Source organism: Nansenia antarctica (genome assembly GCF_963989245.1).
Source record: "Nansenia antarctica genome assembly, chromosome: 10".
Taxonomy (NCBI): Eukaryota; Metazoa; Chordata; class Actinopteri; order Argentiniformes; family Microstomatidae; genus Nansenia; species Nansenia antarctica.
In genome coordinates, this window is record NC_137680.1 from 12,674,986 (window position 1) to 12,701,630 (window position 26,645).

The 26,645-nt window shown below is 45.0% G+C and overlaps 3 protein-coding genes across 4 annotated transcripts in view; 2 read left to right on the forward strand and 1 right to left on the reverse strand.

Moving 5' to 3' along the window:
• usp45 (ubiquitin specific peptidase 45) overlaps nucleotides 1–14,133 on the reverse strand; it is a 40,644-nt gene extending 26,511 nt beyond the window's left edge. The window contains exons 1-5 of the mRNA XM_080540106.1: nucleotides 13,988–14,133; nucleotides 12,657–12,759; nucleotides 9,188–9,357; nucleotides 8,690–8,790; nucleotides 7,841–7,941 (exon numbers count right to left, since the gene is read on the reverse strand). Coding sequence (XP_080396232.1) covers nucleotides 7,841–7,941; nucleotides 8,690–8,790; nucleotides 9,188–9,357; nucleotides 12,657–12,759 — 475 coding nt within the window. The 5' untranslated portion in view covers nucleotides 13,988–14,133. The remainder of the gene's footprint in view (nucleotides 1–7,840; nucleotides 7,942–8,689; nucleotides 8,791–9,187; nucleotides 9,358–12,656; nucleotides 12,760–13,987) is intronic.
• A 448-nt stretch (nucleotides 14,134–14,581) lies between these two features.
• On the forward strand, nucleotides 14,582–17,078 carry tstd3 (thiosulfate sulfurtransferase like domain containing 3). Of its 2 annotated transcripts, none has more exons than XM_080541328.1 (4): nucleotides 14,582–14,825; nucleotides 15,156–15,341; nucleotides 15,639–15,798; nucleotides 16,272–17,078. In XM_080541328.1, exons 1-4 carry the CDS (start codon nucleotides 14,663–14,665, stop codon nucleotides 16,327–16,329), a joined length of 567 nt encoding a protein of 188 aa, XP_080397454.1. In that variant the 5' UTR covers nucleotides 14,582–14,662; the 3' UTR covers nucleotides 16,330–17,078. The 2 variants fall into 2 exon arrangements, with proteins under 2 accessions (XP_080397454.1, XP_080397455.1); XM_080541329.1 differs by having other exon boundaries at nucleotides 14,582–14,795.
• A 1,937-nt stretch (nucleotides 17,079–19,015) lies between these two features.
• Nucleotides 19,016–24,750, forward strand: LOC308166657 (desmin; the record flags this gene model as incomplete). The annotated part of the gene is made up of 14 exons (XM_080540984.1): nucleotides 19,016–19,257; nucleotides 20,267–20,423; nucleotides 20,893–21,042; nucleotides 21,571–21,690; nucleotides 21,781–21,876; nucleotides 21,980–22,114; nucleotides 22,231–22,341; nucleotides 22,459–22,569; nucleotides 22,839–22,963; nucleotides 23,265–23,590; nucleotides 23,694–23,998; nucleotides 24,092–24,250; nucleotides 24,337–24,404; nucleotides 24,663–24,750. The coding sequence occupies 14 exons, from the start codon at nucleotides 19,016–19,018 to the stop codon at nucleotides 24,748–24,750; spliced, it is 2,193 nt and encodes a 730-aa protein (XP_080397110.1).
• Between the last annotated feature and the right edge of the window lie 1,895 nt (nucleotides 24,751–26,645).

Below are 26,645 nucleotides of genomic sequence, written 5' to 3' on the forward strand. Positions count from 1 at the left end.
AATAGTCTTGCTGGGGCTCCTTTGTATCCATGGTCTATGGCAAGAAAAAAAATATTTAAAAAATAAAACGGAATAACAACAACCGCCTCTGTCTAAAAACCCTGGCCTTCAAGCAGAAATGCAATTTCACCAGCTTCCCAAGATGACAGTATGAGCCCATTTCACTGTGACAATGGCCGCCTGTTTCCTTCCTTCATTTAGTCAGCCGGTGTGGACCAATGGGGAGGGGAGTGTTAGATCTTAGGGGTATTTCTTTATAATATAATCTGTGTTTCAGTACAGGATCACACTGTTCTGCTCTTGTCTGTCATGTTTAGAAGATGGCCTCTGCATCAGGCAGACTGGCTGGCATTCGGCAAGAGCTTATCTGACTCCCAGGGGCACCGACCTTGGGTGTCTTGCATGAGCTGAGGCGCCAGGGCTGGCTGATGTGTTGATTATTACGATGTAACAACTGTGAAACAATGAGTATTTAAACCATCCTTGGCCAGTGTGTGATTGTCTAATGCTTGTACTCTGCTGACGAAGCTAGTTGCTGTTGGTTAATAAAATCTTTAGAGTAATCATTACGACCCGTGTTGGATCTCCATTCCTTGTCAATTAATGTATGCTGCACACCCGATCTATAGAGATGACACAATGCATTTAAGATCACAAAATCCTCAATAGATTGATCCATTCCATCCTTACCGACGAGAAGATTCTTCAATTGGTGTCCGTGACCCGGATCTAACGACTGAACTTTTGAACTGGTACATCGTGGTAACATTAAGACGGCTGACAGCGAAACAAAGACGTGCACCCCTTTACCCCTTTCCTGAGAGAGGAGAGGAGCTTTGTGGTGACAGGTGGCTCCAGTCCGTGCTTACACCAAAGAGCAACTAAAAAGTGAGTTCAAAACAGGCGCTCAGATCCAAGAAAAAGAACCTTTGATACACAATATTCAACACGTAAAATGAAGAGTAAAGTTGAGCAGACTTTATGTTTCTATGGTTAAATGCTAATCCTATAAGTATTGTGTGGAATTGAGATTTGAGAGACAACAGAATACTGGTACTCTAGCGCTAACGTTGACAAATACAAGTGGTCATTTAGACGACAGATACAGTACCGTGATCTAGCGATTAGTCTTTGTCAGTACAAGTGATTGAAAACCGATAGAATAGGCAGGGACCCGGTGTTGGGAACTGATATTTTGTGATATTTCTTGTATACACGAATGGTACTAGCCTATACAGATCAGGCGAAACAAGCTAGGACAGCTTGTGGGTAATGTGCTTTCTTTGTCAATACAATTGGTGATAAAGCTGAACAGGATAGGCTACACTACAGTGTCCGTGTATGGAGAATTGTGATATTTTGTTGTGGTGTCCCTTGTAAAAACAAATGGTATCCACTAAAAGGATCAGGCAAAGATAATCATCAATCAACAAGCTTATGGATAATTGATGCTTTGTATGCCAAGCTATAGTGGGATAAGTCCATTTGTCTATTGGTCATAACTGAAGTTGTATCGAGACATTTCCTTGCCTGTGCACAGCTGTGTTGTTCTGTTATTATTACCCATACTTAAAGACAAAGCAATCATGACAGCCGCCAAGTAAGTAAGTAAATAAGTAAAACTTAAAAAAAAGTGCAAATTCGAAACATCAACGATTAACAGAAAGGAGACAACATAAACAGAACATAAACAGGAACAAAAGAAGGCTAAAATTGACTGCCGGCCTGTCTAAAAAGATGTGTCTTTAGTTGCCACTTAAAAATTTGTTCTGAAGGAGCGGCTCTCAGGTCAAGGGGGAGGGCGTTCCAAAGTTTTGGGGCTGTCACCTCAAACGCTCGGTCCCCTTTTATTCGAAGTCTGGTCCTAGGCATGACCAGGAGCTCCTGGTCGGAGGACCTTAGTGACCGGGTGGATGAGTAGGGGTGGATGAGATCCGAGATGTAGGCGGGGGCTTAGCCATGAAGGGCTCTGAAAGCGAACACAAGTACTTTACTTGAATTAATTCTAAGTTGTACCGGGAGCCAGTGCTAGGATGGGGGTGATGTGGCATGATTTCTTGAAGAAGCCTGGCAGCCGCGTTCTGGACCAATTGAAGTTTGTTATCCAAATGCATGGGCTGATCAAAAATAGCACCCAGGTTTCTTAGATGGGGGCGAACATTGTCTTTAAGGGACCCTAAGTGCGTGGCTACTCTAGATGCAATGTTTTCAGTGGCTACAATCAGTACTTCTGTTTTGGCTGCATTGAGTTGGAGAAAGTTGTTGCCCATCCAGCTCTCAATGGTGGACAAACACTGTTGTAGGGTGGTGAGTTTCTCCAGTTGGTCTGGTTTAAAGGAGAAGTAGAGTTGGATGTCGTCTGCGTAGAAGTGATGAGATACCCCCGAACTTGCTGATGAGGAGGCCTAGGGGGAGCATGTATAGTGCGGAGAGGAGTGGCGCTAGCACAGATCCCTGTGGCACACCACACAGAAGGGGTGTGGGGTCAGATTTGAAAGGACCAACAGCCATAGAGAAACTTCTCTCTTTAAGGTGGGAGGCGAACCAGTTTAAGGCGCTCCCCGAGATGCCAACCCACTCCCTAAGTCTATCTAACAAAATTCCATGGTCTATTGTGTCGAAAGCTGCAGTGAGGTCTAGTATGACCAGTACAGAACATTCGCCGGAATGTCCGTGTCTATGTTAAGCCTGTCCATTTGGTGGGTGGGCCACCAGTAGTGTCAGTCGCCCAAATGTACACAGAATTACACCAGTTTTTAACTGAGAGATTGTGTCTGGACCAGGTTTATAAAGGAATTATTGCCACGTATGAGATAAGGACAGAATTGCCAGGGGTATGGCAGTTGGATGACATTAAGAGAGTATGGGGGAAGAGCCAGAGATTTGGACCAGACTCTCATGAGAGGCTGCAGTGGGCAGTGGCTTCACTGCATTTGCTTCGGGCTTTTAGCACCCGCTATGAGCAAAAGAGGTGGGAGACTGAGAGAGATAGGGTTAAGCGGTTGGAAGAGAGCTGGGAGGCCGAGAGAAAGCTGCTAGAGGGGAAACTAGAGAGCCTCCAGGGACAAGTTGTACGGTTGGAGGGAACGCTAGAGGAGAAGGCAGAAAGAATAGCGTACTATAAAGAGAGGGTGACGTCTTATGAGGGTGCGTGGTGAAGGGAGGGGGAAGCGACCCCCATCCCCGTGGACGTGGACACCCCCAGTGAAATTCTAGAGGGGGAGGGGGAGATATCCCCCAGGGTAGCGCAGAGCACAGGGCCAGAGGATTTTTTTATCAGGCCCCTCTTTACTAAAACTACTAAGACCAAGAGTTCAGACAACAAGGGCAAGATGGCCATGATCACTCATCGACCGGCAAAACCCAACGATATTGAGCTTTGGTGCATGATAGTGAAACACCCACGTGACGTAGGTATGGAAGAGTGGGATGAGTTAGCCAAGCTACGGGATATTTACTCCCTTCACCCCTATGATGCACTGGCCGTTCTCAGTCACCATCTAAACCTCAGCGAGAGAGATGAGCTCAAGGGGGAATTAGAGAAGGGTTTGGGCACAGACCGGCAAGATTTAGACCAGGGCTGGAAATTGATAGAGAAATTGATTACTCATACAGCCAGGACAAATGACAGATTGGGCTAACAATAATGGCTTGTGTACAGAAAAAGAATGAACACCTTGCTGAGTTTGAAGATAGATTCAGGACCACGTTTTTGAGAAACAGTGGCCTAGCAGACATCACAGAGAAGACCATGGATAGGACTTCGGGTAGGCATATGCCCCTACTAATCCAGACATTTGTCAATGCAGTAGCCCCCAGACTAAAACAGGGCCTGATATTGTCCCAGCCAAAGTGGGAGGAGGGGGAGTACAGGGACCTGGTGTCTATCCTCACCCGCTTAGACCGAGACCTAGATGAAGCCCCCGCTGCACAGGTACGGAAGCTGGGAGTGCAATCCCAGAGCCAGGGCCAAGGACAGGGCAGGAGAAGGACTGGTTTGTGTCGCTATTGTCACAAAACTGGCCATTGGGCCAAGGAGTGCAGGGGCAGGGCGAAAGATGAGAAACAGGGCCAGACCCCTGATGATTTATACTCAAGTGACCCCGCCACCAATGCCCAGCGGTTTGCCACTCTCAGTCGAGAGCAGCAGAGTGTTATACTCAAGGCGTTCTGTCCTCCCTCAACCTATCAACTCCCTCCTTCTCCTCCCCCCAATGGCAATTCCCTTTTTTAGAGGGTCCCTCCCTCAGAGCCCTGCAAGCAGCTGTGTGCCAACGAGATGATGGTCTGTATGTTACAGCAACACTTAATGAACAAAAACATGTTGATTTCCTGATTGATACAGGGGCTGAATTGACTGTGGCCCCCATTAAGTGTTTGAAAAACACAGGCATCACTCTGAGCACTGAATGGCGGCTTGCGATGGGAGCAGAGGGGGGAGGGATACACTTAATCAGGACGCACCATTTTCCTTTAGAGATAGGGCCCCGGAAGATTGAGGCACGAATCTGTGTGACAGGTAATTCAGAGGTATGGGGAGGGGAGGAAGGTGACAGGTAATTCAGAGGTATGGGGAGGGGAGGAAGGTGACAGGTAATTCAGAGGTATGGGGAGGGGAGGATGCTGGCGGCCTCCTGTGAGTGCCCGGTAGTTTTCACCCTCGGTGCCACGACAACACCAGACCTCCGCTGACCCCCCCACCGTCTGCTCAGAAGGACTGCTCAGAAAAACAACGGAGGACGAAGAACATCTGTGTGTGTGTGTGTGTGTGTGGTGTCTCATGAAAGGGAATGCCATCTCTCTCTGCCATCGCAGCCACTGCAGAAGAAGTCATAACTGTACTAAACCCCTCATAAAAAGTTTGGAAACGTTATTTCAGTCGATTCTTCCTCCCCTTTAATAATACCAATTGGTATTGTATTTTATATCGTTGGAAAGCCTGATTAGTCACCTTTACAACGAGGTACAACTTGTAAGGATCATGCATTCGTTGAATGAGTAACACAGCTAAACGTGTGGGTAGCGGCCCAATTTTTTTTGCCAAAATCCCCTGCAATATTCTTCTGTTGGTATTCACTCTCGTGAACCCTTGAGGGGTTTATATACTTCACTGTGTGTGTGTGTGTGTGTGTGTGTGTGTGTGTGTCTGGTCAAGGTTAGAATTCTAGACAGGCCTTTAAAATGTGAAATAATAGTGAAGGCTACCTACCATGCTGTCAGTGCTAGGACATTGGGAGAGATGTGGCTTCATAATGAGTAACAAAGCTTGTAAATACTAAATGTATACTAAAGTCTGGAAAATACACACATTCAGACAGTTTCATTCATACAGTGCATCACAACGTGTCCTTGTGAGTATATTGTTGAACGTGAGAGAGAAAGAGAGTTTTTAATAATAAATACCTACCTAACATGAACAGCACATCTCAGCTTGTTATCCACCCAAACTCCTCTATTTTGCACTTTGACTTGCTCTATTGTATGTCCATCCATGATTATCAAAATGTTTGGCACTTGATAAAAAATGTTTACGGAATTCAGAAGTTTCAAGTCATAAGAATTCTGTTGAATGGTGTTAAAAGCCTGTGTGTGTGTGTGTGTGTGTGTGTGTGTGTGTGTGTGTGTGTGTGTGTGTGTGCGCGTGTGCGTGCGCATGTGCACGAGTGTCTAGTCCAAAGCAGGGTTGGTCCCTGGGAATGCGCTAGCTGCAGCTGTAGAGCTCCAGTCCCTTGGACTCGCCGCGGACCCGCCGGGAGGGGGGAGCAGAGAGAGAAGGAGGGGTGGGAGAGAGAGCGCAGAGGCCGGACCCCACACAGCTGCTCTCGTTCTTCAGGGAACCCAGCCGGGGAGCGTCGCTCAAGCGCTTAATGCCACTAATGTGTGCGTCCATGTGGCAGGAGGGGAACTGGAGCATCGCTCCCGCAACGCTGCAGCCTGACTGAGACGGACCGGCCTGGGCATGGGGCTGGGCTGGAGGAGCAGGGGCAGGGGCTGGGCAGAAGGGGCAGGGCTGGGGCTGGGCTGGAGGAGCAAGGGCAGGGGGTGGGCTGAAGGAGCTGGGGCTGGGGTTGGGCTGAAGGGGCAGGGGCTGGGGCTGGGCTGGAGGAGCAGGAGCTGGGGCTAGGCTGGAGGAGCTGGGGCTGGGGCTGGGCTGGAGGAGCAAGGGCAGGGGCTGGGCTGGAGGAGCTGGGGCTGGGGCTGGGCTGGAGGAGCAGGGGCAGGGGCTGGGCTGGAGGAGCAGGGGCTGGGGCTGGGCTGGAGGAGCTGGGGCTGGGGCTGGGCTGGAGGAGCTGGGGCTGGGGCTGGGCTGGAGGAGCAGGAGCTGGGGCTAGGCTGGAGGAGCAGGGGCTGGGGCTGGGCTGGGCTGGAGGAGCTGGGGCTGGGGCTGGGCTGGAGGAGCAGGGGCAGGGGCAGGGGCTGGGGCTGGGCTGGAGGAGCTGGGACTGGGGCTGGGGCTGGGGCTGGGCTGGAGGAGCAGGGGCAGGGGCAGGGGCTGGGGCTGGGCTGGAGGAGCAGGGGCTAGTAGGGGGCTGAGGACAGAACAGGCAGGGGAGAGAGGGAGGTCTACCGGTCAGTCAACCAGGACAATCTACCGGCCAGACCAGGGCAGTTCATGTAACAGGACTGGCGCTTTATTGGATGGCACTTCATCATAGTAACACAATGAGCCAAAAACATACTGCCATAGCAACTAGGAGTTTTTCAGGGCCAAAAAGTGGCCTGTTGTACTCCTGTTGGAGTGTAGAGCCAAAAGAATAAAAATGATTCAGAGTCCAATTACTGACGCAGAATACTGTATAGAAACCATTAGTAAACTGAGAATCCCAAGGCAGTTGGTCCCATTGGTCCTGTACCAAGCCGATACATCCTACAATCTCTACATAATTGACCATTCGTAATGACCAGACATGGCTAGACAAACCTCTCAGCTAGGGTTTGCTGTGCAGAAGCAAAGTGCATTTTATTGACATCAGAAGTTTCTGCCTGTTATTACTACTACTTTATGAGTGGCCCTGACCAAACAAGAATGTAAGGGTCCTTAAAGCTTGAAGCTAAATTTCAACATGGTACGCCTGTCTGCCAGACTCATTCAGAACTCAGACTGACTCAGACTCACTAACTGTCAATTCACTTTAACCTTGAAAAATATTGTTCACTCAATACTCAAGTCAGGACACACAAGGTCCAAAACCAGTACCACACACACACACACACACACACACACACACACACACACACACACACACACACACACACACACACACACACACACACAGCTGTGAGACAATTTTGAGAAATTGTTCATTTACATACAAAACGAGTTATACCAGTATTATAACAAGCAACATCTTCATCAGGGGACTGACTGTCTGGATAACATGGTTATCTTAATGGCATGGGCCACAGGTAAAAATGTATTAAGAAAAAAAGCCTTGTCCACCAGGTGGAGTTGGTGTGCTGCAGTCGACTCCTCACTTCCAGGTGACTACCAATGGAGGGAAAGGGTGCAGTGTTAACTGCCCCAAAGCTGTCTGCATTGATACACTGTTTCCTGTTCACTGTCTGCATGCAAGTGTGACCCTGTGCTCCTCCCATGGGTAGTATCTGTCTGTGTGTTATGGGGACTGAGACAACAGGGACTTTAGTGAAAAGAGAAGACGAATCTCTCACTGTGACAGATTTTGACGAATAAAACGACTTCTATTGTGCTTCCTTTCTCCTCTGTGTCTGCTGTGTCTGTGGTTGTTGGGCAGCACTTGGACTAATGTTGGTTGTAGCTCAGTCTAAATTTCAAGTGGTTGTCAACCCACGTCCTTGGCTGCTGTGTGGAAGGAGTTACCTGAGGCTGCCTTCACTGAGTGCTTCTGCAAAAAGTCCAGGGTCTGGGCCAAAGCCTTCTTATTGCAGTGAGTGGAGAGCTCTTCATTACATTCAAAGCACCTGTCAAGAGAGAAAGAGAGAGAGAGAGAGAGAGAGAGAGAGAGAGAGAGAGAGAGAGAGAGAGAGAGAGAGAGAGAGAGAGAGAGAGAGAGCGAGAGAGAGAGAGAGAGAGAGGCTCATGAACAACTGTAGACAACTGACTATCATCCCCAAGCGCAGACCATGCATACAGACTACATTATAAGCTTACAGCCAGTTTACTACTTGGACTATCCATTTTCTTACTAGTTGTACTGCTAATTGTATCCTGTCTTATTTGTCACTTATGTCCTGTACTATTGTCACTTTTTTATATCTTGAATTATGCCTATTGCCTTATTGTCTTGTGCCGCAATGTCAGGAACCAAAGCCTAAGAATTTTCCTCTCTTACACTTGTGTAATGTGACACATGTTACTCTCTTACACTTGTGTAATAAACTTGAAACTTGCGAGAGAGAGGCAGAGAAAGCAGAAAACACAACCGTCAACCACCCACAGAGCAGTGTTGAAATTCGTTTGAAGTGAATGGTGTGTGGTTGACTACTGCTTCTTCTGGCTACAGCAATCACAATAAATCAATAACTTCATCATGTTACCCTTGATTTATGCAGTATAAGTTATTTGATGTTGTGTTTGTACATCTATTTTCAATGACCTAAGAAATCAATTTGTTCATTCCGTCAGTCAGTCAGTCCATCAGTCCGTCAGTCAGTTAGTTTGTCAGTCAATCCTCCCTCCCTCCCTCCCTCCCTCCCTCCCTCCCCTCACCAGGCCTTCCAGGTGCTGAGGCTGATGGTGATGCAGTGGGCTTCGGGATGGAGGGTTTGGTGGTGTGTGGTGGAGTGCTGGCTCTCTGACTGGTTACAGCCCTGGACAGATACAGATTTGGGATCTCATTCAATTCAGTGTGACTTCATGATGACTGTATCAATACCAATAAAGTCAGAATAGATATCATTCATAAGATGTTATACTAATTCAATATGAATTTATTAATTTCATTTTAAAGAGGCAATTTTAACATGCAGACAATTACATTTAAATAAAACATAAAACACAATATAACCATAGGTGTCACAGTATCTCTAAGATTTAGTACCGTACATGCCAATGTACAGATTCAAAATGTAGCAATTTTGCCATCATAGAAGTGTTGAACTTTTAGGCTAAATGTCAAGTGCAGGCAGCAATGCTCCGCCTGAAAGGCGCACTCCAATTTTCAACCTCTCTCAACAGATGATGAAAGCACTTCAGGTCAGAGCTCACCTGGAAACCGCACTTGAGGCATACGAGGACGTCATGGTTGCCTGCCGGCTCTCCGTCTATCATAGTCCTCTCCCTCAGGCAATCGGAGCACACAGACCACAGGCTGGAGCTCATGGCCTTCTTCACCGAGTTCAGGTCCACTGCTTTGCTCACATGCTGGCAGGTCAGCCCTGAGTGAAGGAAGGGACAGTCTCTGTGTTTTCGATGGAAATTCTGGATAAATTCTTCTCAAATTTACTGTGCTAACTTTTCGGTCACAAGTGACCTTCGTCAGAGCATGGGCCCTGGGTGGCACACACTGATGATGATGATTTCAGACAGCATTTCTCCAGTCCTTAAATTATCACAATCTCAGAAATAATCTATATCAATGCCCACTGATTTATAATAAGATATATATAATATAATTAATATATAATTCTCTACAGCATGAACTAGGCCTACACCCAGTGTTTCCTCTATATGCATTTATTGGTGGCGGGCCGCCACGAATGAATTTCCTCCGCCACTAATTGATTCAGACAGTCCACTTTGATTCAGGCTGCGCAGAAAGGCAGCGAGTTATTATGACCGGAGAACAGAAAAAAAGCAGATTGAAGCTAGATTTAGGCCGCTTCCAGACCAACATTTCGTTACGATTTAGGGCGTAGTTATTTACAATATGTTACATTACATGTTGCAATTAACCTCGTCGTTTGTGTTCGCACTGCAATATAGACTGAAGCGAGGCGACGCGCGAGGCGACTGAAGCGAGACTGAAGCGAGGCGACGCGCTTTCAAAACAGTTGTGATTGGTCCGAATTTAGCGGGACATTTGGATTTCAGGAAATCCCTCTCCTCACTCTCTCTCTTAGCCCGTCGCCGGTCCCTTTAATCCCGTATCCTAATCGAAAATGCAACATCATCAGCGACGACTGTGGGTTATTGCATTTACTGCTGTTCTCTGGTTCATGTTATTATACCAGTGCTCAGTATAGAGTATTTTAAATGAACATTCGTAATGTATGTCTCTGTTGTTCATGGTCAACTAAATCAGCCTATTTTGTGAAACAAATAATGTTCCCGCTAATGGGTTAACCGAGCAGCCTCGCACCTAACGCTAGCTTCGAACTATTCATAGCAATATGCGCGGGGCAAAAATAATCTATTGCCTCTAAAATCACCACGAACAGAATGGCGGAGGTACGGGTAAGCAGGGCTCATGTTGGTGTCCTCAAAGGTAAGAGTTTTTTTTTTTTTACTCAACTGATAGCATTACCTTGCTGTTGTTGTTTACCGAATGCTCCTGTCACACTGTGATTTTACTTGTGTAAACAGTTAATGAGTAACGTTAGCCGGTTTTGTGCGTGTACTCTCACGTAGGCCTACTTCAGTGGTGTAGTCTAGTTTTTTCTAGTGGGTATACTGTGATTTTTCCCTCCCAGCCTCATATCGTTCATAAAAATACATCTGCGCTCCCTGTCTAACGTTATATATATATAACATTACATGTTATAAGGCTGATCTGTGCATGATAGTGCTGCATTTTGACATATTTCATGTCGCATCTCCCCCCGTTGATGGTATATGACGCGATAGTCAGTCCCAATGGTCCAAAAGTCAAGTGCTTCGTAACACAGACGGGGTGAATCTTATGGATGAAAGTGAAAGTTCTGTCACAAAACGCTGTTACGTATCCTCCTCACACATTTTTAAGTGGGTATATGGAAATCCTTGGCCTTTCCTAGTGGGTATACGGCGTCCTGCGTGTCACCTAGACTACACCACTGGCCTACTTCGTATTGATCTTTCTGTGTGTGTGTGTGTAATGCGCGTTCCGCATGTTCTGCTGCAGCTGTAGGATATATTGGTATTTGATCACCTTCTATATAAAATCACCTGCTCGGCTTTAATGACTTAACCGCTATTTAAGAAATTATAATTGTTGCCACCCTCTAGTTTTTGGTGAAATTACGTCTTTGTTTTGAGCGCCAGTGCGCGTTTTATGCGCGTGCACGCGCAGGGCTTAAAGTGGGAAAAAATCCTGTGCCTGAAACTTTTTCTTGGGGAGGGGGGTCACAGTTTGAGATATTGGGAGAGCGGGTACAGAAGACAGCTTCTTGTCTCAATGTTTAAATGCATTAATACTATTTTATAGTCAATACAAAATATATGTCTCAATGTTAAAATGCATTAATACTGTTTTATACTCAATACAAAATAAAATAATATATTTAGATGTCTTTAAAAGAACAAACTGATTAAATCACTTAAGGCCAAACTGATTGCATCACTTATTAAGCCACTATCACTATAACAATAGATCAATAGATCTACATCAAGTAGAATACTGATGACTAGTGACCAGTCAAGACCATTGGACTCCAGGATATCTTTGAGCTCCTGCATGAGGGCTGACGAGTTGGCGATGTTTACTTTCCTGTTGACTAGGTGTTGTGTTGTTACTTTGGCCAGATCATCATAAAAAAAATGGAACAAGGACATTGAGGATTTTGTCCATGTTAAGATTAGTAGCTTCGTCGATATTAATTGAAAACGTTGCTTTTTTAAGCTTTTCACACAGCCGTTTTTTCAATTCCGGGACAAAGGCCATGTGTGTTTAAATAGCTGGCGTGCTGATTGGAAACGGACAGCTTTGTCAGTGCATTTTTGTCTTCTGATAGCTTCTTGCACAAATCGACGAGTGGCTGAGCCATTGTGACAGACAGATCATGTTCAGCTATAAACGCGCACACTCGGATCTTTTGCTCGCAAATACGGTCGGCCATTGAAGATGAAGTGGTAGGCTACCTGTAGCCGTCGCTCCCGGCAAGGTTGTTGTATGAGCAAGGTTTAAGAAACTTGGCTTCCATTTTAATAGACTCTTACTAAAGTTAGCGAGATAGCGGGCTGCTAAAAGCGAACGTCTCTACAAGCTAACATTACACTCATTCAAACTTCTTAAGGCCCGCCCCACTACTCCGATTGGCTAGTCGTTGGTTGGCTTGAGCAATGTGATACCATTGGTAGGCGGAACTGTCTCTTTGCTGAAGATGACTCTTTAAATTACGATGTAAAGAAATAGCATGTGATTTTATTTTATTTTATTGCTCAAAATTCCCCCCCGCCGGAAATCCGGTACCGTGCCGGAGAACTTTAAGCCCTGCGCGGGAAAAAAAACGCTCGCGCTGCGCGACCAAAAGAGGACCGCTCCGCCACTAATGTGAAAAATCCTGGAGGAAACACTGCTACACTGCTACACCTAATGTAGTGTCAAGTGCTTCTCCACAAGTCTGTCATGCACAGATTAGAATAAAGCTGACCACACACAGAAACAGTATCACACATAGATATAGTGGGATGAATGGTCAATGCAAATGCAATAAGCTTATCTCTCCCAAAATGTTCCTGCTGTCAGTATGGAAATACAGCAGGGCAGGCCTATTATGCTGCACTCATCACATGGACAAGAAGTGTGTCATAATCTTACCGCTGACTTCATCTGACGACTCCTCATCCCGAGGCTTCCTGGGTTTGTTAGTCCGCTTGGTCATGTCTGGGGCCTTCAAGGAGAAGGGATCCTTTAGCCGCATCTAGATGGGAGGGAGACAAAGGGATCTATGTATTCCTACTGCTCTGAAGCAAACAAAACCAAGCCAAACCAACGTAGCCATCCAAAAACAAAAGGGAAACATTGGCAACATTGAGTAACATTACTTGGGGGTGGACAATTCTGGATAACGTTTTTGTTCTGCCAGTGTATTTATTTACACACCAGACTCGTCCAGATACACCTCTGGTCTTCAGTTAAAACCACAGTTCAATTATGGTGTTAGAGCTGGTCTGGTAACAAGCCTGAACACACATCAGACTTCCAGTAGTTATAGTAAACCTTTTAACTAAGTTATATGTAGCAGACACCTTTATCCAAAGCGACTTAGCCTATAACATGTACATTTGTCTAAGTAGGCTAAGTGAATCATCTATACATCAGTCATCATAAGAAACTACTTTAAAATATATATATATATATATATTTCACAGTAGAGAAAGTATATTATAACTATTGTTGGGCTACAGTCAATTTACACTGTTGTCAACACTTTTCAAGAACATGATAACTAAAGGTAACTAACTAACTAAAGGTGCATAGCAAGGGTTAGTCTAATTGTTGAAAATAAATTGCAGAACATTCCAGTTCCATAAAACATTTTACAACACAAGGCTATTAAAAAATTAAAGACAAGTGACGATTTAAAAGAATTCTAAACATGATTGCATGAACACTGATTAGCCTATAATGAATGTGACTCCAAAATACCTTTAAGTGCCTCATCATGGACAAAGCAATAAGGACTTATTGCTGTATTGTAGGACTATATACTTTTGTGACATGTTGTTGTTAAGAAATGATGTGAAGCTTGAAAAAGTGATGCTGCTGCTCTATTGGAATGTAATTCCTTGAACACCAGAGGTCATAAAGATCTACTGCCATTTCAATGTAGAAATGCATTTTCCCCGTTGTTTACATTTTGTTGATGACCCTGCATGCAGAAATCACTCATAGCTGCTTTAAGGAGTTTCGTTTTCCACACATGACACAGGCTCACATGTATAGACTTGGAAAGTTTCAGGCTGGAGCGTTTTCCTTCCAGTAATTAGTCAGACCCCATGTCAAGTAACAGGTAGCTGCCAAATTCACATGAGGCTATACAAAAACAAAACCTCATATCACATATCAACGTACTCCTTTTACCTATGACATAACCATACATATCTGCATGACAATAAGTGAAGAGTAAAATGAAACAACATACATACCTCTTAGATGTAGCTCTAATGAGCTAGCCAAGGAGCTAGCGAGTTAGCTAGCCTGCTACAATATGTAAAAAAATAAAATAATAATAATAATACACCAGACAGTCAGCGTCGGCACGACTGGCAACTTTACAACACGTGGCGAAACTCGACTTGTTAAACCCAAAGACACTTAAAGTGAGTGTGCGATCGCTACTCGTTAATACAGTTTAAATTGTAAATCGTTACTTTGTCAAAGTGTCAGGGACATGTTAGCATCGGTTAGCATCCACAAAACGAAACCACCACCGTCACGTGGTCACGTCGCTGAAGTCAACACGTGACGCAGTACGGTGGCTCGGTGGCTACGTTAAACGCTACTGAGGAGTACGTGGTTTTATTAGTCGTATTTGTCAGTTAGTTAGTACTTCAAATATAGGTGGGGACAAACGGCCATGCGTAACACAAGCGTTTTTCAACTATCCGTTATTTTTTGGGAGAGATGTGTCCGTCTGACAAGTGCAATAAACACACCGCGGAACCGTTGTTTTGAGCGCGTTATGACGTCCTCGGTGTGACGTAAGCACGTCGCCGTAGCAGGGCAGTGGGTGTCAGTGAGCAAATACAACACATAACAGTGACACTGTGTAAATAGTGGAGGTGGTCTTAGCTTTGGACTTACTGGTGTTAAACATTGACATGGCTCTAAAAGCGTGCTCGAGGCTTGCAGGGTCGATTCCACGGCTCTTGTTGAACAGAAATGTGATCCCTATCGCCTGTGCCTCAGGACGACCACTGTCAAATGCATTCGGGACCCATTCCCCAAGTGCATGTAAGTCAGTCTGCTCTGGGTTCGAAATAAGTTGACAGTGTGTTGGATGAACTTATTGCAATTGTATTTTGTTGTATAGTAGGCTATACCATTGAATTGGGTTGGATAGATTTTCATCCGAATTTGCTAATTATAACTACAAAGAGTTCTATAATCTATTGAGACTAACTGATCATTTATTAGATAATGAATAGCTTTAACTGTGTAAATGACCCACCTATTTCCTCGAATGTCTCCTTTAGGGTTAGGGTTATTCTAAATATAGGAGTAAGTCAGTCTTATCGTCATTTAATGATCTAAAATGGGCTCTATTGTATTGCTAACCAGGAGGTTGTTCACGTTATTTGTCTTGTCTTTCAGATGTGCGTGCCACCTACAAACAACGCGTGTTGCGCAGTTTCAGTTCTTCCCCGTCCTCAGACATTGACGTCAGCTACGAACAACTGAAGAAAAAACTGGTAGACCGCGCGGGTGTGGTCATCGATGTCCGGGAGCCTTGGGAACTCAGAGAATTCGGAAATATCCCCGGGTCAATTAACGTTCCTCGTGAGTTTCTAATGTATTTATTACAGCTTCAACCAACCAAAATGTGTCTTGCGACGTCCTGCAATGTGAATACGAGATTGGATATTCGGTATGGGAGATAATTGAATCACTGGACTACCACCCACCATTCTCACATTCCTAAAGGGTAAAGGGGGCAAAGGTGTGACATAAAGCTGAGCGCTGTAGATAGTGGTCGATATCTCTATGGAGCGTAGGACCCCGCCTGCTCTTTAGCCCACATTACACACCAAGCCTGCCTGTGTTGTCATTAACCTTTTCTCTTCCTTTCTCTTGCAGTGGGGCAGGTGGACGCTGCCCTCCAGCTGGGCCCAGAGGAGTTCAAGGAGATGTTTGGCGGAGACATGCCCCAGCCAACTGACAACATTGTCTTCTCCTGCCTGGCAGGGATCAGGAGCAAGAAAGCCCTTGACACAGCTGCTTCTCTGGGTTACACAGAGTGAGAGAGACCGCATGTCCTTTTATCAACTACTATCCACACTAGCCTATCCACACTATACCCTGGCTACAACTATAGACATAAATACATAATCACACTGACAAAGATATATGCATACTCTTACTGTAAACACTAATGACATTTTCTCCAAAATAATGTTAGAATGTTCTTGTATTTCTTGCTGAAGTGAACAACATGGGCTCTCGACTCTTGTGTTTTTACTTCCTGTTTTCTCCCTTACACAATAATGTTTTACCTGTCATACTCAGTATCATTGGAGATTGCCACAAATGCATCGCACATATATATATATATATTTTTTTTTTACATTTGTCAAAATACATAATATCAGTTCTTTAATCACTACACAGTGCTATTTTTGACAATGCACAAAGTATATATACAAATAATAAAATAATCTTTCATTATGATTTTACTCACCTATTTTCTTCCCTTTCCCTCCCTCTTCCTAGCGTACAACATTATCCTGGCGGGTGGCAAGATTGGGCCAAGCAGGAACAACAAAACTGATTCAATTGTCTGACTCAATTGTGCCATTTTTCAGATCATTCAGATCATTGAAGAAATTATGCCATAATCATGTTTTGGTACCAGCCCTGTATACGGTTTATAAGTACACATTGTTCAGTTTATGAATCATAAATATACATTTCCTCATATGTATATCACATCCTTTCTATCAGGTTTTCCACCCAGACAATAAAAGTAGTATTCAGGTTGATATTCTAAATATCATAGTACTCAGTTTGATGCTGCTGGTATTTTTACCTTGCTTTTTATTTAATTAAATAAATACCAAATGATTAACAATGTATTGTATTGTTTTCTTGGTTAAGGGTAAAGGAACATTTCGCCAATTGTCAGCATGACTCAACAGTAAGTTATTTGTGGTCTTTGTTGTCTAAATATCCAGGAAATATAAATAAAAAGATCATAGGGGTGAAAGACCACTCATCCCTGCAGTCTATTTTTGAACAGGCTACTCTCAGACAGGCTAATAGAATTCTCATGAATCCCTCCCATGTCCTACATGCAGAGTATGAACTGCTGCCCTCTGGGAGGAGGTTCAGAGTCCCCCGCTCTAGATTAAATAGATTTAAAAATTATTTTATTCCCGTTTCTTTTAAACTGCACCAGATGAATGTAAACATATCTTGCTTATCGTTTTATTTCCACTCTTGTCTTAATCAGGGCTGCCTTCTGTTTGTGTTTCTATCATTCTGTATTGTCTGTTGCTCTTTGTTGGCTGCTGTGGTGTGTAAGCCCAATACAAATTTCCCAGTGATGGGACAATAAAGTGACTTTTGACTTTTGACTTTGAATTGTTAAATGTGGAGTACATATCCCTTCCATGTGGATACTGATACCTGCTGTGCTGGAGTGAGAAATCACTGTACAGTATAATAACCATTCATTTCTATTAACATCTCCATGTGAGTTCGCCACCTCCAGAGGACTTCACTAAGCTCTATGTCCTCCATTAAAAATGTGTCAACTACTGCAGTCATCTCTATGTGATCATAATCTGCTGCTCTCATGTGAATGGTCAAGGGTGTATTCAGTGAGTTTAAACATTCACAATGTTCCAGATAGAAATGTAAGATTTAGAGCTGATGTGACTCCCTATTCTGTATGACCAAGACTCAAACATGTCCTTTAACTTAACAAGCCCCAGGCGTTTCAATCCTCCATTGCCATCTCAGATACAAGATATTGTAGTGTACTGGAGGGTTCAGACACCAAGTGGTTCACCTCAACAACAAAAACCTCTGACACTATTCAGGCCCATCGATGGACAAGAAAACACAAACATTGGCTTTGGAAAAAACACGTTTAAGGTCCTCCCATTTTGGTCTGGCTCCGTTTTCTCAGTTTAACAATGCTCTGATGAATTGTAGCCTTTTTCCTTCAACATACAGACTTACAACAGTACATGCATGAGGACCATTCGTCCTGTTAGGGAGTGAGTCTGTCATGGATGAGCGATGTCATCTTGATTAGATGCTGAAGTGAGAGCCGAGTTAGCCTCTAGTCACATCACTGAAATATGCAGGCTCCGCCTATGTCCCACACAACTGCAAGATCTGAGGTAAACGGAAAGAATCTCACCAACATTGGTTCAGCCAGTCAATCATAGCAGCATTGAGTGATAATGCCCTTAAACGATGCCACAGACGATTTTCATATGATCCATGATAGGAAATGTGATGCGAGTGAAATGTACTGTACTTGACTGTAAAATGACTATTTCGCTCACAGGATAAATTATTGAAGGCTTGCTCTTGAGGTGTCCTGTGAGAAATGAGTGATCTGAGTTGACAAATCTGGCATAGCCCACTCCTCTTGTGGGAAACATCACTTGAATGGTCCCTTTTAAATGGGATATGGATGCTGTGTGTTGGGATCATGGTTGATAGATAAATGTTAGTGTTAGAGGGACAATGTTTTAGAAGTGAGGACATTAACTGTGTTGATCCTTGGTTGAGTGGCCCAATAGGTGTAAACATTGCGACCTTGTGGACAAATCAGACTATACTGTTTACCCCACTCAAATCCGTCTGCCACGTCAAGCATGAACTCCAGACAACCCCCCTTCTTCCCCCTGCTTCTACATTTCCCCTCTGAAGCACTTAATTCCATCTTCCTTTTTTCTGCATATCCCCTTCTTTTAATGTAAAAAATCGGCCCAGACTAATAAGTCCTCATTTATGTCAAATCTTACCCAGCCACCCAGGCAGGCCTTTGTCCAGCATGACCTCATCAGGTCACCCCCTTAGCCTGTGCTCGGCGTGCAATTAAAGTCCCTCGTCCCATCGGAACAGATCACATCAGATGCTGCACCTAGCTACTGCCCTAATGGGCTGCTACTGATGCTGCCTCACTGTTTCCTATTACTGTACCAGGTTCAGCTCTTCGCAGGGTGCTAGCAGATGTCTGTATGATATATCGGGCCTTCTGCGGTGTGGAGGTTAGAGATTCCAGAGGTGTTGGCTCATGACTGGGCTAAGCTGAGCCAAGCTGGGCAATGCCAGGCTGTGTGGGTATAAAGAGACACCAGGAAGGGAGTGTGTGTGCAGTAACACTGTAGTAGTCAGAGTAAAGCTAGAGGTCCCAGGACAGAAGAAAGGCAACCTGCCCACCTACCCCCACCACCACAGAGCACAGAGACAGATAGAGACCAAGGCCATCTGCCAACATGAGTCGCAGCCCAGAGAGGATCTCGTCTTACAGGCGTCACTTTGAGGAGAGCAGCAGCAGCAGCAGCTCGTCCCTGCAGGTTAGGGTGTCCAGCCCTTCCCCCAACCGGCATGGGGGCCGCCACCAATCCGCCGGTGGCGCCATCTACTCCCGCAACGCCGGAGCAGGCAGCATGCGTGCCGGCACAATGGGACGGAGGACCATGTCCTCCACACGCAAACCTCTTATGGGTGGAGCTGGGTAAGCTGCTCCCTCTACCTCCACACTGAAACCTATAGAGGTGAAACATCAAGGGTAAGGTTGATAAGCAGCATGAGAGAGATGGCTCTGGAGGCAGGTATGGTGCCTATACACCACTGGCTTCACCATCAGCATAGGTGGGTCATTTACACAGTTAAAGCTATATTCATTATCTAATAAATGATCAGTTAGTCTCAATAGAACTCTTTGTAGTTATAATTTGCAAATTCGGATGAAAATCTATCCAACCCAATTCAATGGTATAGCCTACTATACAACAAAATACAATTGCAATATTCCCAATATTCTCCAAAGAATAGCATAATTCTTGAATTGTGAGAAGAAAACAAAAATCAAGGATATTTCAGCTCTATAACAGACATAGGCCTAAAATAAATAACGAAAATAAGGCTCTACACTTATAGCTTACAAAATGTTAATGTTGAAAACAGCCTATATGAGTCACAAGAATAATCATTAACGAAAATTGTTTTAATGAGTTAAATAGGACAATAAAATCGTTTTACAGTATGCTATACATCTCTACTTAAAATGTCACACTTGATATTCATTTTATATACAGTAATATATATAACTAGTAGTAGTAGTAGTAGTAGAAGTATATAAGTAGTATATATATATAATGTATATATTTATTGTAATATGTAATACTTAAAAACTATTTTATAATATTAAATATTCCATAATAATAATATTATTCTTATATAAAATCTACTTAATATGTGCTTAGGTTGACCAAATGACATTTTCAATTTAGTGGAGTCAATGTTCTCATATGAAATCTCACATCGGAGTATAGGATATTAATAAAAGCCAATGTGGTAGGCCTATCAATCAAACTGGGTGTACCATCGGACTGCGATTATGACAGGCATGTGATCAAATAACCTTTGAAACATTTCATGTTCACGTAATGTCATGATATGTGTTCACAATTAGATGTCAGTTACCTTCAGGTCAAGCAGTGCATGTTGAACTGTCGTTGCAGTGTTAACGCTGGAGCTCTCTGTGTGGGGCATGATGGGGAGAAGGCCATAGACCTGGACGAGGCCTCCGCGGAGAACCAGCAATTCCTCAGCACTCGCAGCAGTGAGCGAAAGGAGATGATTGTACTCAATGATAGACTGGCTGTTTACATTGAGAAGGTAATGTAGCCTATATTGCATATCGTAAATTTTGCTGACCGCTCACGTACGCATACACACACACACACACACACACACACACACACACACGATTGTGGGGATAAACTTGTAATATTGTATTTTAATGCAGGTTTAGCTGCTCTTCGCGCAGGTGCAATTAGGTGTTTCTGGGAGCTATAAGGAAACATTGCTTGCCTTTGAACATCTGCTCCATATTCTGACGCTATTCTGACGCATATTCTCCATATTTCCAAGATCCTCTGATGGAATTTGTCTGATTAAACCAGGCTTGCTTGAGTGTGCCATACAGGCTGGCCGCTTAGAAACGCGTCTCCTGGCTGTGGAGATGGATGGAGGGGCGCATTATTCCCACTTCCATGGGCAGCGAACATATTCGACCGTGGAGTGCCCGAAAACGAGTGAGAGATTATCATTTATAGCCTATACTCTGTTGTCCTTCTCCTAAAAGGTTCGGTCACTGGAGCAGCAGAACATGCTGTTGGAGTCGGAGATTGAAGCCTACCAGAATCGGTTCCTGAAGCCGTCGGGCCTGCGCATGCTGTATGAGGAGCAGCTAAAGGAACTGAAGAAGATTGCAGAACAAATGAGAGTCCAGCGGGTGAGCACGTCATCACTTAACCTTTCAGGTTATCATTGGAGCGCAAATAATGAATTATTTGTATCAGACGAGGTTCATTCCTCGCTGACTTCCAGAAAATTCTTCCAGGCGTCTGGGTACAACAGTACAAGACAAGACGCTGTGGCACCTGCACAATGAGAGGTGCCACAGCGTGTTAAAATAGCCGCTAACTTTCTTTCTGTCCTGAGCTGTGTTTTACACACGAAACACACACGCATGCACACGCACACACACACAGACACACACACACACACACACACACACACACACACACACACACACACACACACACACCACACACCACACACCACACACCACACACACTTTTACACTAACAAAGTAATAACAAAGCACAGGGCGCAGGCGTAAACGCGTTTACTATTCACTTTTACACGCATGTTTACACGAGTAGGTAGGCGAATGATTACACATGACAATGACTACAGACAAATCACTTGCTGTCTCAGGGGCAATGCTCTCTCTATAAACTGTTCTCTTGACCTTCAGGATATGGCCTTAGCCACCAAGGAGGGCATGATAGGTCAACTGGCGATTATTAAACTCCAGTTCGAGGAGGCTGTTGAGCTGAGGAGGAAAGCCGAGTTGGAGATTGAAGCCTTCCGTCCGGTGAGAGTCAATGGTTGTCTGATCTCAACTATGAAAAATCCATTCTAAACGTTCGAGTGCCAAGACGCTGTTGTGTGCGTTGGTTTTCAGGATGTGGACGCAGCTACCTCTGCGCGCATTGTCTTGGAGAAACATTTCGACCAGCTGGAGGTGGAAATGGAATTCCTCCAGAGAGTGCACAAACAGGTATGCCACGTAACGCACTGGATTGGGCACTATGTAGCCGTAGCTACCATGGACGGAACTATGCCCAATATAAAAACGTCAATGGGTATGTCCTCTCTCCAAGGAAATTGAAGAGCTGGAGAAGCAGATCTATTCCGCCCATGCCTCTGCCCAGAGTGCCTTCGCTCTCCCCGACCTCTCCGGCGCACTCAAACAGATCCAGAAACAGTATGATGATATCGCAGCCAAAAACTTGGAGGTAGGCCTATAGAACATCTATTTAGGGTATAGTCTACTTCCGTTGATCGGAAATGACATAGTCTCTACATATTTATAAAGATGGACCTTGAATTAATGTCAACCCCACATGTGTAGGAAATGGATACGTTCTATTCAACCAAGTTTGAAGATCTGACCAACAAGACTACAAGTCATGTTGACAAGGTTCGAAGCGTCAGAGAATCAATTGCGGGCGCCAAGAAGGATGTAAGTTAGGTCTATTAGATTATGATTAACATACGTAGGCTAATCATTTTTGTATCATTTCATTTTTAAGTGAAAGATATGGATGTCAAAAAGATTTCTATCTCATTCATTAAACAGATCCAGGGCAAGGAGCGTGGTCTGGACTCTCTGAGGACAAAAAATGAGGCTCTGGAGGCGAAGATCCGTGAGATGCAGGAGAAGTACAAGAAAGAGCTGGAGGATCTGCAGGTGAGAGGCAGTGGTGAATGAGTGAGGGAGTGAATGAATGAATTAGTGAATGAATCACTAGGTCTTGACACTTTTTGGTGCATTTAAAAAATTACATTTAATAAAAGTTACATTACACCTATCCTCAGCCCAGTTTGTGGGAACTAATAAATCAGTCGAATCTAAATGTGAAATGCATACACACAAAATACTGAACACACATAGTAGCACGCCTAGTCCATATCATTCCAAGTGTAAACTCAGTGGTTCCATTTCCATTTCTGTGACAGGCCAGGATTGAGGCCTTGCAGTTTGAGCTGAAATCCATCAAGGAGAAAATCGCTCTGCACCTGAGCGAGTACCAGGAACTTATGAACATGAAGATGAACCTGGAGGTCGAGATCACCACTTACAGGTGGGGTAACACCCACACCTACACAGGCGTAGCACCTTGGGTTAGCATAGTAGCATATTGCTACAAAGAAACCATGCTTTAACATACATAGCCCAACTGAGGGACATCCACTATTTGAGAATGAATAATGAGAATTCAAGGCAAATATAGAATTATTGAATACATTTTATGAATATAGCTCTTATTTAGAATACTTTTTTTATGTTCTTGCATTGACCACATTCATCCTATCATAAAGGATGAAATGCCCAGATACAATGAAACGGATAATCATCTTTTTCATTTTTCTTTGTTTTCACAGGAAGCTGATCGAGGGTGAGGACTCCCGTCTCACCACCGTGGTGGGGACCATGTCTCTGATGAGCAGCAGCATGAGTGGCGGGATGAGTTTGAGCATGGCTGGTGGTATGGGTGGTGGTATGGGTGGAGGACTGGGTGGAGGTGTAGGTGGAGGAATGGGTGCTGGTTTGGGTGCTGGTGGAATGGGTGCTGGTGGAATGGGTGCTGGAGGAATGGGTGCTGGAGGAATGGGTGCTGGAGGAATGGGTGCTGGAGGAATGGGTGCTGGAGGAATGGGTGCTAGTGGTGTGGGTGCTGGTGGTGCTGGTTTGGGTGCTGGTGGTGTGGGTGCTAGTGGTGCTGTTTTGGGTGCTGGAGGAATGGGTCATGGAGGAATGGGTGCTGGAGGAATGGGTGCTGGAGGAATGGGTGCTGGAGGAATGGGTGCTAGTGGTGTGGGTGCTGGTGGTGCTGGTTTGGGTGCTGGAGGAATGGGTGCTGGAGGAATGGGTGCTGATGGTGCTGGTTTGGGTGCTGGTGGAATGGGTGCTGTTGGTGCTGGAGGAATGGGTGCTGTTGGTGCTGGAGGAATGGGGGCTGTTGGTGCTGGAGGAATGGGTGCTGTTGGTGCTGGTGGAATGGGTGCTGGAGGAATGGGTGCTGATGGTGCTGGAGGAATGGGTGCTGGTGGTGCTGGTTTGGGTGCTGGTGGAATGGGTGCTGGAGGAATGGGTGCTGTTGGTGCTGGAGGAATGGGTGCTGGTGGTGCTGGTTTGGGTGCTGGTGGAATTGGTGCTGGTGGTGCTGGAGGAATGGGTGCTGGTGGTGTGGGTGCTGTTGGTGCTGGAGGAATGGGTGCTGGTGGTGCTGGTTTGGGTGCTGGTGGTTTGGGTGCTGGTGGAATGGGTGCTGGTGGAATGGGTGCTGGTGGTGTGGGTGGTGCTGGAGGAATGGGTGCTGGTGGTGTGGGTGCTGGTGGTATGGGTGCTGTTGGTGCTGGAGGAATGGGTACAGCTGGTGCTGGTGGTGCTGGTGGTGCTGGTTTTGGTGCTGGTGGAATGGGTGGAGGTATGGGCGGAGGTGCCAATGGACATCGTGCCACCATAGGGAGCTACCAGGAGCAGGCAATGGAGACGACAGAGAGGAAGACGGTACTCATCAGGTAAAAGTTACTTGCTATTGGATGGTAATTGGACGGTTTTATCAAACGGTGTGTTCAAATAGTAGTTATGGTTATATTCATATCAAAATGTTCTAAAAATACATTTATGAGGAGAATGAAAAGGAGGGAAAACAGCGTTTCAATTGGTAGGGCTAAACACTGGACACACACACAACACAATAGAGGTGGAACATTCCTTCACATTGTTGTCCTCTTTTGGACGCCTATTTAACAGCTTCATTCTATGCTTTCTCTCAGAACGGTTAAAACAGAGGATGACACATTGGAGACGGACACGCAGGAGCAGACCTACATCATCACTGGAGCTGCCGATGACGAGGACTAGGCGTGAACATCTCTGTGACCTCCGCTCACCCTTTAACCCCTGCTCACGCCCCCAGAGCTTCGCACTGACCGCCCATGTCTGGACACTGATCTTTGTCCTTTGACCTGGACATGAGACCATGAATGCCCCCCCCCACACCCCCACAAAACTTAGTCTAGCAGAATCCAAGGACTCCTAAGTGCCTTGTATCTCAACATGTTCTCTTAAACCATTGTGTGCCTTTCTACAAGCATCTAAATAAAGATCTCCAGTGTTTCTGCTGTTTGAACTCATGTCAGAATGTCTAGATGTGTTTTCTTTTTTGTATGATGATGAATTACATATAATGACCGCCTGAATACATGTCATAAGCTTTCATGCCATCCTTCAATAGATTTAGTGACTTAATGTATAGATATTATACCTTGGACAGACATCAAGTGTTAAAAAACACATTCCGCTTTGGTGAACCTTACTCTCCATCAAACGGATTGCCGGCCCTTGCTAGTCTGCACATCACAGGTTGTGTGAGTGCGTGCAAAGAGGCTGGGTGTGAAAGAAAGGCTGAAGGAGAGAGAGAGCGGTAGTGTGGCATGGAGGGAAGAAGAGAATAAAGAGAGTCACCTGAGGGGAAGAGTCCTTCACCCTGACACCCAGACTCTGGAGGAGGAACAGAGCCGTCACACACATCCAGTCCTGCAGCGAAGCGATGGCACACAGTCGTTTCATGTCCCCATTCCATCCACTTCCACACCTTTCCCATCTCCCCCTGATCGGGAGCGATCGGGTCTCGTCAGAGCACGCCAAACATGCTCAGTGTCCCCCTCTGGTCTGGAGGAGAGAGGAGGCATGACGGCGGACACAGGGCTGAGATCACAGCTGCTACAAGTCAGCAACTGCACCAACACACCCAGAGGAGACACCACTGAGATTAGAATACTATATGATACTGTATTAGACTCTGACAACATTACATCTTGCAGAGTTTGTCGACAAGTCATACTCCCGTTTTCTTAAATTCAAGGGAATGTTATGAAATAAGCAATAACTCATTCTAACACAGGGGCGCACACGTGTGCTGAGCTGTGGGACTTATGCTCTCATCAAATGTACGATTAATTTGGACATTACAAGTATAGAGGGCCTGTGGGAAACTAAATTATCTCCTGTCCTTTGTCAATATACAAGAGACATATATATTGAGAGCTATGAGAAAATGGGAATACATATATGCCTACACTGACTAAACTGAATGACATTTGCAGGACACTTAATTAAATAAGAGTGGATGATAACAGCTAAAACATGTCTCTCAAGCCAGCTCATATGCCCTTTACAATTATCTGGATGATTCAGGAGCATGTATGTACAGTATATCGAATTAATCAATAGCTGTCTATTTCCCTGGGTCATCATGTCCACAAGCTCATCCCACCCGAAACGCAGGCGCAATTAGTCAGTCCCGGACGGACCCACTCTCCTATAGCGCACCGGAGATTAGAACCTAGAACTGTCAATCCCGCTCTTTAATGAGGAACCGCTAGACGTCCTCTCGGCTCTGATAGGCCTTCATTATTAGATTACATGTTTGTTAGCTATAGGCTACTTAATGTGCATCCAACCTAAAAGAGAGACAGGTCTTGCGATACTCAGGAAATGCCCCCCAAAAAACCAACAGGGAGCAAAATAGCACTTCATCAATATGATGGGATGTAGAGTATTATCAATATAATTAAGACGTGCGAGGCAGCGGCCTGTGCGCGACCTCTCTCTGCGAGGTGATGCAGGGATGTGGCGCGGTGGCTTTTACCATCTGGTGTAGAGCGACAACCTCGAACCATGCAGTGAAAACCAAAATGCGGGTAAAATAAAATATTACTATAAATTATAATGTTGAATTAAAAAAAAGAAATGAA

Excerpts from the sequence above, each read along its gene's own strand:
- tstd3 (XM_080541328.1), top strand. The coding sequence starts at position 14,663 with ATGGCTCTAAAAGCGTGCTCGAGGCTTGCAGGGTCGATTCCACGGCTC. Across the intron at positions 15,342-15,638 it reads CGGGTCAATTAACGTTCCTC|TGGGGCAGGTGGACGCTGCC; the intron begins GTGAGTTTCTAA and ends TTTCTCTTGCAG. Across the intron at positions 15,799-16,271 it reads GCTTCTCTGGGTTACACAGA|CGTACAACATTATCCTGGCG; the intron begins GTGAGAGAGACC and ends CCCTCTTCCTAG.